Genomic DNA, 9,704 nt, shown 5'->3' on the forward strand with positions numbered 1-9,704 from the left:
TATAAATAAGTTCGTGCGGTTTTACAACAGATGGCGTAACTTGATTATTATTCCATCGATCCACATTTCCAAACATTCATTGGAGAGCTACTGTCGTAAGGCACAAACGTCAGTATAAGTTTTTTATTTGAAGCGTAAACAACAATATTTTTACCACACTTGAAAATGTCGAATTTCGTGCCAAATAATGTGTTTTTGCGGGGAATTCTTCTTCATTATTTTAATATGAAGAAAAAAGCAGCCGAAAGTCATCGTATCTTGGTGGAAGTTTATGGTGAGCATGCTCTATCTGAGCGAACGTGCCAGAAGTGGTTTGCACGCTTTAAAAGTGGTGATTTTGGCTTGGAAGACGAAGAACGCGAGGGTGCGCCGCCAAAGTTCATGGATACCGAATTGGAGGAATTGCTCGATCAAGATCCGGCTCAAACGCAAGAAGAGGTTGCAAAAACTTTGGGAGTTGATCAATCAACCATTTCCAAACGTTTAAAAGCCATGGGAATGATCCGAAAGGTAGGCCATTGGGTGCCGTATGAATTGAAGCCAAGAGACGTTGAACGCCGTTTTATGGCATGCGAACAACTGCTTCAACGGCACAAAAGAAAGGGTTTTTTGCATCGAATTGTGACTGGCGATGAAAAGTGGGTCCATTACGACAATCCAAAACGTCGGGCAACGTATGGATACCCTGGCCATGCTTCAACATCGACGTCGGCGCAGAATATTCATGGCCTGAAGGTTATGCTGTGTATCTGGTGGGACCAGCTGGGTGTTGTGTATTATGAGCTACTGAAACCGAATGAAACGATTACGGGGGATGTCTACCGACGACAATTGATGCGTTTGAGCCGAGCACTGCGAGAAAAACGGCCGCAATACGCCGATAGACACGACAAAGTTATTTTGCAACATGACAATGCTCGGCCACATGTTGCACAAGTGGTCAAAACATACTTAGAAACGCTCAAATGGAATGTCCTACCCCACCCGCCGTATAGTCCAGACCTTGCGCCATCCGATTACTATCTCTTCCGATCGATGCAACATGGCCTGGCTGACCAGCACTTCCGTAATTACGATGAAGTCAAAAAATGGATCGATTCGTGGATTGCGGCAAAACCGACCGAATTTTTCACAAAGGGAATCCGTGAATTGCCAGAAAGATGGGAAAAAGTAGTAGTAAGCGATGGACAATATTTTGAATATTAAATTTGTAACCATTTTACGTCAATAAAGTTTCAAATTTTGAAAAAAACCCGCACGAACTTATTCATAGTCCATTATATAAAAAATAATATTTTGAAAAAAAAAATTAATAAAAATTTCACAAACCCCATTCATGACAATTCCACGGTTTTCAATTAGAATCTCTAGAAAAATGTTTGGCATGCAGTTACAGGGTTTGATTGAAAAGTAATAAGCCTTATTTTATTTTAAGCAGTTTTATTAAACCTTTTGGCTTTTACAACTAGTATTCTTCAAAATAGGACCCTTGAGCGTCAATACACCGCTGGTAGCGGTCCTTCCACTGCAGGAAACATTTTTTAAACTCATCCGCGGGAATCGCGTTCAATTCGGCTGTCACAGTATTTTGGATCGCCTCGATGGAGTCGAAACGCCTCCCCTTCAGCTTTCTTTTCAGGCGCGGGAACAAGAAAAAGTCGGAGGGGACAGGTCTAGGCTGTAGGGAGGGTGGGGAAGCACCGGAACCTTGGCCAATGTAGAGGTGCAGAGGAAGGCGGTGTGCGCCGGTGCATTGTCGTGATGAATGGTCCAATTGTTGACGAGGTCGGGCTTGAACGACTTGTGCCACTGGACAGAGATTGGTCCCCGTAAGCCTTCTTGAGTAGCCCAATGGTCTCGGTTCTCATGAAACGGGGCCGGTTTCTAGTGGAAGAGGAAGGTCCAACGATCATTTTCCCCCACCAGCCGATTCGGTTGATCGCTTGGCCAACGCTCCGTGCGGGAAGGCTCATTATTTTTCAATCAAACCCTGTATAATCATTAAATTTAAAGTTGTTAAACAATCTCGTTGATTTTTCATATTTTTTTCCTGTGTTTCTCCGTATACAACTGCACGAATTTATTTTTCATATGGAGAAAATGTGCAACACCGTCAAAGAAAAAAAAGTTATAAAAAATCAGCAGGATTTTTTAGTAATTTCAAACTTGTACTTTATTTATGTATTTTAAAATTGAATATATAAGAAATTTAATGGACTATAAAACTGCATAGCAGAATTATTTCTGGAAATTTCAATTAAAAAGCGTAGACTTGGGATGTGAATTTTGTTAAATTTTTTTAGTTCCTGTATAAAATTTGAAACTTGGATCTATGTGGTGTATATTAGATGTACAAAACAAAAAAAAATGTATAATAATAAATCAAAAAAAAAAAAAGAGTGGTTGTGCTATCATTACAGCGTTCAGCCCGTTGTCTCTTAAATTATTGGAATTTTTCTTCATTCAGACTAACCAGTGTTGTTTTTTCAATAGTAGCCGATTAAAAAACTGCATTTTTGTTAGCATGCTTTGCGTGATTTTATCAAAAATAATAATAAATCCTCTGTAAATATCAGTAAAATGGAATGTCGCTCCCCAGACAACTACTTATCACATTTGATTATTTTGTTATTCATGAGCTCCATTCGAGACGTGTCCCGAACGTGGGGACTGACGGCCAAGAAATCGATCTCATCGGTCAAGAGTTATGGGTAAGTTATTCAGCTGATTGTCACTCTGAAGCCATTATTCATATCTGAAACTGCATTCGATGAATAAATATAAAGCGTAGTGAAATTCAAGCCCATGTGAGTAACTTATGTATCAAAGCCAAAGGGGAATATATTTATTACCCCTATTTACTAACAAAATCCAAGAAACAGACTACTCAATTCCCATGTAAAGTCGTGCGCTGAACGTGAATACGTACGCAAGCTTCTTTTTGTTGTGTAGCTTTCGAGACATGTGGCTTCTGTACCACATTGTTAACTTTGTAAATCTAAATTTTTGGAGTAAGCTACCGATTTAACACACGAATTGGATGGTTTTTTTCTTGGTTGTAAACAGGGGTAATAAAAATATTCACCTTAGGATGGGTAAAAAAATTATTAATAATTTTTTTTTTTATAAAAAATCTGTATAGCTGCATATCATTTTTACAAGTATGTCTAATGTTGCATATCAGGTTCAGATATCGATTGAGTCACATTATACTAGGTTCTTCAATAAGTTTTGCGGTTCGATAAGGGAGAGCGTTCCTACTAGCCAATGCTTTTTTTTTGTTGTAATGTTGGTGCACTCTTCAACGCATGTCAATCTGTAAATTCATTCTTTGTTTACAAGCTATTTAGTATCGATATGTCACAATGGAACAAATTAAGTATCGCGCAGTGCTTGAATTTTTATTTTTGGAAGGGTGAAAGTAAAGGAAATTTAAGAACGAATTTTGAAAGTGTCTTTTCCCCATAAATTAGTACAACAGAAAGTGGGTTGCTGGATTTAAACCACACACAAACCTTGAAGACGATCCATTTCAAAGACGTTCACCAGAAATCGTAGAAAAAATACAGAAAATCTTAGAAAAAATATAGGAAATCGAATTGGAAAATCGTCGAGTGACTGAAAGAGATTTAGTAGAAGCCATAGGCATCCCAAGGGGAGATTTTTGATGAAAGTATTGAGTTTCATAAAGCTGTGCGCGCAATGGGTGCCGCATTCGCGAACACCAGAACAACAACGCATTCGAATGCGACTTTCTCTGAAACATTTAGAGCGTTTTGGAACTGATAAAGTAGATTTCGTGAATCGATTCAATACCATGTATAAGGCTTGGGTCTATTACCAAGATCCCAAATCAAAATGAAAGGTTAAAGAGTAGTGTGAACATAGTTTTTCGGCTCTGAAACGAGTTCGTGTTCAGAAATCGGTCAAGAAGGTGTTAGCATTAGTGTTTTGGTATCCGGAAGGAATTTTGTTTGTGGATTACTTGCAAACTGGTAAGATAATGAATTCTGAATATTATTGTAACCTTTTAGAGCAGCCGAAGGAAAAAATTTGTGAAAAAGGCGCAGTTTGCAAAAACCAAAAAAATTTATTGTTCATCACAAGATCATTTTCACAATGGGTAAAATCCTTGAATTAAAGTTCGAACTGTTAAAGCATCCAGCAGATTTCAGTATTCGCCAGATTTGTCCCCTAGCGACTTCCACCTCCTTCCAGATCTGAAAATATACATGCGTGGAAAGCATTTGTTATCAAATGTTGACGTCATAGCAGCTGTGGGAGCGTTTTTTGCCCCTTTTCCAGATACTCACTTTAGGGATGGAATTCATAAATTGGAATCTTGTAGAAACAAGTGTGTTAATGTTCAGGGAGACTCTGCGGAATAACAAACTGTATTTCAAACCATAAAACTGTGTTTTTCTTATCGATCCGCAAAAGTTATTGAACAACCTAGTATATCCAAAATGTACGGATCACATAGTTTCCTAAGCAGATTTATTTATTTTGTTTATTTAGTCTAAGATTTTCCATAGCAATGTGCAAAAAGGTGTGAAAAGGCGATTCTTCCTAAAAAAATGTAAACCTATACCTTGAAGTCGTCGCCACACGTATACTTTTTTTGTCATGGCCGGAGCCTTGTTATCTTGAATACAGTTTGAACTGTTTGACAGTGTAATTTGAATGCTTGATAATTATTTTACAAACTCAAGGTCAATTTTTTTGTGTTTTTTTGCAAATTCGCAATTAGAGAATAGTCGTAGGCGATAGTGGCGCTAGCGGCGATGGCTGTTTGAGTACTTTTTCAGGAACTTTCCAGTTAACTTTATTACTTATTTTGTTGCTAAAAACAAGAAATATTAACAAATTCATTGAGTGGCATAATTCGATAAGTCAACTTATTTTTTGCAAAATTTCAACGAATAAAATTTAAGATAAATCACAGAGATAAAATATTGCAAAATACACGGGCTGGTACTTTTCGATACAAGCAACGCCATATACATGTCATCAATTACCAACATATTTATGTGTCAGCTTAAGCCAAAGGTTAACGACAACTTTTTCAACGCAAATCTTAAAGTGATTTTATTGATATTTCAATAATGAGGCCATCGCGCGATATTCAAACAGAAAGAAATATGCAAAGCCTTGGCTCATTTAACCTTGATCTTCAATCACAAATTCATAATTCGCTTACCATTTCATAACTACCTAAGCTGCTGTGGCTTTTTCGATTTTTTGATATTTTTGTTTTTATGCTTGCTTACACACACACACACACACACACATATGATTGCATATCAATGTCCGTGTAATTATTTCCCAAAAAGGTGGGCATCCAAATGTCATATTTGTTATGGAAGTAAGTAGATGCAAATATTACGCGGAGTAATGAACAGCACGGAGTAGGTCCTATAGCATTTGCTGCTTTTGGGCACTACCACTCATTTCAAATTTTTATTTTCACTCAAGGCCACTGATTTTGTCATTGATCCAGTATTTCGAAAATAAATTCAAGCAAATATCAGAAAATTGTATTTCTTTTAATTACTAGCTTGATCAATAAGTTTTGCGGTTCGATACGAAAAACACAATTTTATGGTTTGAAATGTACTTTATTAATTAGTAAAGTCTCCCTGAACATCAGCACACTTGTTTCTACAAGATTCCAATTTATGAATTCCATCCCTGAAGTGAGAATGTGGAAGGGCTGCAAAATATGCTTCCACCGCTGTTATGACCTCATCATTTGAAGAAAAACGCTTTCCATGCATGAACTTTTTTAGGGCTGGAAACGGATAGAAGTCGCTAAGGGCAAATTTGGTGAGTACTGAAATCTGGTAGATGTTCCAACAATTCGAACTCCAATTCATGGACTTTAGTCATTGACAAAGATCTCTTGTGACACGATGCATTGTCCTGATGAAGAATAATTTTTGTCTTTTACAGACTGTGTACTTTTTCATGAATTTTTTGCTTCGGCTGCTCTGGAAAAAATCAATATTATTCAGAATTTATTGTTTTACCAGTTTGCAAGTAATCCACAAACAAAATTCCTTTCGCATCAAAAAAAAAACTGATGCTTACACCTTCTTGACCGGTTTCTGGACGTGAACTCTTTCGCAGCCAAAGAATCAGGTTTACACCGTTCTTTAGCCTAGTGTTTTTATTAAGAATAATGGTGATAGACCCAAATCTTATTCATATTGATGAATCGATGCACAAAATGCACTTTATCTTTTCGAAAAGTCTTTTTATGTTGCTGAGAAAGTCGCATTCGAATGCGTTGTTGTTCCGGTGTTCGCGAATGAGGCACCCATTGCGCGCACAACTTTCTGAAACCCAACTCTTCAGTAAAAATATTGCTTACACTGCCCAATGAGATGCCGAGGGCTTCAACTAAATCTTTGTCAATCACTTGACGATTTTCCAATACGATTTCCTATATTTTTTCTAAGATTTTCTGTATTTTTTCTACGATTGGGATGTCCTTGACTTGAATCGGCTTCAAAGCTTGTACGACCACGTTTAAATCCAGCAATCCATCTATTTACTGTAGTAATTCATGGCAAAAAGATCTTATACACTTTCGACATTCAAAAATTTCCTTTGCTTTCAACCCTTCCGAAAATGAAAACTCAAATACTGCACGACATTTGATTTATTTTATTGTAGAAAATTCTGCGACACGCCGATACTAAATGGCTTGTAAACAAAGCGTGAATTGACAGATTAATATGAAACTTCACGTCCATTCATATAAATATTGCTAGTGCACTCAACATAACAAGCAAAATTCTGGCTAGCAGCAACGCTCTCTCTTACCGAACCGCAAAGCTTATTGAACAACCTAGTACTTAGGAAAGTTGACTTGAAAACGCTCAAATCCGAAAATCGGAAATGACGATAGCGATGGACAATATTTTAGATGAATAAACCGTTTGGCAAATGAAAATGGGTTTTCCGAGCCTTAAATCATTTATAGCAGAAAATTTCCATAATAACCATCACTTTTTAAATGTCACTTTAACTTTAAATAATTGACGACCGTCCGCGTGAAGGAAGGCCAAAAACCTTTGAAGACGCTGAATTGGAGGCATTGCTCAATGAGGACCCGTGACAAACGCAAGAAGAGCTTTGATTCAGTATTAAGAGTTACCTGCCAATCCAAATCCGAGAACTTAGCTGCGCACCTACATAACAAAAGCTGTTTTGCTATTTTGAAATAATTAGCTTTCCTATACCGGTTAGTAGGCGGAAGGTGGGGACACCTTTCAGCGGTAGTCGCAAATCACGCATGCACAACTCTCTCATGCATACGAATATCTTGTACCTTTTGTGGCAGTTATTTATAATTTTATGGCTTCTCCGCTATTTAAAAACCTATTCTAACGCCAATAAAATTTTAACATAAATAGCTTACAAAATTTATATTGTAAGCTAATTTTTGTATCTTCTTCTTCTTTATAAGGGGTGGTTAAGTTTTAAGGGTGGGTGTTGATTTTGAATAGAATAGAATATTTTTAGGAAATTATTATCATTTCTCTTTATTATGATAATACTGCTATGGCCAAATGACCGCCGCGGCCTCGGCGGCATACCTCCATCCGATGGTCCAAATTTTCGATGACGCTGAGGCATAATTGAGGTTCTATGCCGTTAATGTGCCAAATTATCTCATCCTTTAGCTCTTGAATTGTTGCTGGCTTATCGACGTACACCTTTTCTTTCAAAAAACCTCAAAGGGTGAAGTCCAACGGTGTCGTTGACGTTTAGATGTGGTTCACATTCAACATCGGCCCTTGAAATTTAACCACTCTTTCTATAAAAATTAATGTTTGTCTGTATGTCATCGATTAACTCAAAAACTACTGGATCGATTATTATAAAAATCGGTATATATATGCATTTTGCCACGGAGAAGGTTTGTAGAATATGGCCATTGCTGCCGCTCGCCACCAGGTGGCGCTGCAGAGTAGCAACTTCTGCCCCGTTCAACTGATTTTTTCGAAATAAACAAAATCAATAAAATGGTTTAAAATGAATTGTGAGCCGATTTTTCTTTAAAGTTATTTTTCTTAAATTTATTTTAGTTGTTGGCATAGCAACACGCGCCGGGTACAGCTAGTAAATATATACAAATTTTATTTATTTCATTTGCTTTAACTTACAATCCAGTTCGTCGAAGAATTTCGCCTCTTTCGGCTGCTCCTTTTTAATCGCGTTTTTGAGATCCGCCGTCACAACTTCATTGTAGACACTGTTGTAATTTTTCTCCGCACAACAAACACAAACGAATGTGTCCACGAGCAGCAGGAAGGCACAGATATTCAGTAGCACTTTCATAGGCTTCGTAGCGGCAGTGCCACCGATAGATACGCGCAACATAATGTGGGTGCCAACAACACTTTTTTATTATTTTTTTTTTATTACGAATTGTAAACTTCACTTTTATGATTTGAGATTTCAATGTTTTTATTTTGAGCTGCACGTGAAAAATTACCTCTTTTTAGTTTCAAAAAAATACAAATTTTACATTTTTATTTCCCATGCGAATGAGCAAAGGCAGGTGGATTCGAGTGGAAATGCGTGTGATTTAATGTTCACTTAAATTCACATCAAAATATTTTGCTAATTGCTTCTTTATTTCGGTTTGGTTGAGTTTTTGTCTGCTGCTATTTCTATTTTTTGCTTTTTCTTTGATGTTTTAAAAGACTTTTATTTATGTGGGTGTTGCCTAATTTGGTTGCGCCCCTTGCATAAGTAATGCAATTTCATTTAATATCATTCCGGAGTGAAGCGGAAATGAGCGCATGAAGTGGCGTTAAAAAAATGTATGCATATATATGTACATGTGTGTGTGTGTATAAGTAAGCACAAATTTCCACGATCAACTTTTAGTAATTCACAAATCTTTTAGAGCAGCGCAGCGTAGCTAATTTATATTCGCTTTTGCATATTTCGGTTGTGCGCTTGTTTTCAGCTGACTCATTTTGCGCCAATTACAAAGTTTGTATAAATTTATTGAAAAAAAAAATGTATATATTTTTCCCAAAACACAATGACAAACGCACTTTTTACACCACAATACTTCTTCAATTTTATTGCAATTTGCTATTTGCCATTTAAAATTTTATTTATTTATTTATTATTAATTTTTTTTTTTCATTTATTTTAAAATTTTCTTACTGTCCGCTCACCAACCCCATTTGCGCATGCGCACACTACAGTCGATTTTAAATTTTAATTTCGTCTTATTTCTGCACCGCGCGAAAATCGATCCCAGCACGAGCCACGCGCGTCAAAGTCGAAACGGTTAATAACAATGTCGCGCAAAGTTTCAAAATCGAAATACCACATAAAATCACATGTGAGTCGTACACACACGCACACATGCGCACAAATGTATGCTGCATATGCATGTGCGGAGCTACAGGTAGTTGGCGCTGAGCTATGCAACGAATCGATTACTCAGCCACAGGCAAATAAAGTAAAAAAATGACATAAAAACAAAACTCAAAGAAGTAGTTTTCAAAATAAAATATTAAGTTTTAAACGAGAAATTGAGTTATTGAGCTACTAACTATCTCTTACAAAAACAAAAACAAAAATATGTGTAAAAATTGTATTTAATATCTCTATCCCATGCACACACACCCACACACACACATCGAAATTTAGTTATTGCTTTTAACCATCAC

General features: G+C 36.8%; 1 protein-coding gene across 1 annotated transcript in view; it reads right to left on the minus strand.

The window, feature by feature from the left end:
- The window catches only part of LOC128867687 (serine proteinase stubble-like), a 57,874-nt gene extending 48,863 nt beyond the window's left edge, over window positions 1-9,011 (minus strand). Inside the window, exon 1 of the mRNA XM_054109128.1 lies at window positions 8,175-9,011. Within this exon, the coding sequence (XP_053965103.1) occupies window positions 8,175-8,391 (217 nt within the window). The 5' untranslated portion in view covers window positions 8,392-9,011. The remainder of the gene's footprint in view (window positions 1-8,174) is intronic.
- Window positions 9,012-9,704: the final 693 nt, after the last annotated feature.

The sequence above is a fragment of the Anastrepha ludens genome, chromosome 6 (assembly GCF_028408465.1).
Source record: "Anastrepha ludens isolate Willacy chromosome 6, idAnaLude1.1, whole genome shotgun sequence".
NCBI lineage: Eukaryota > Metazoa > Arthropoda > Insecta > Diptera > Tephritidae > Anastrepha > Anastrepha ludens.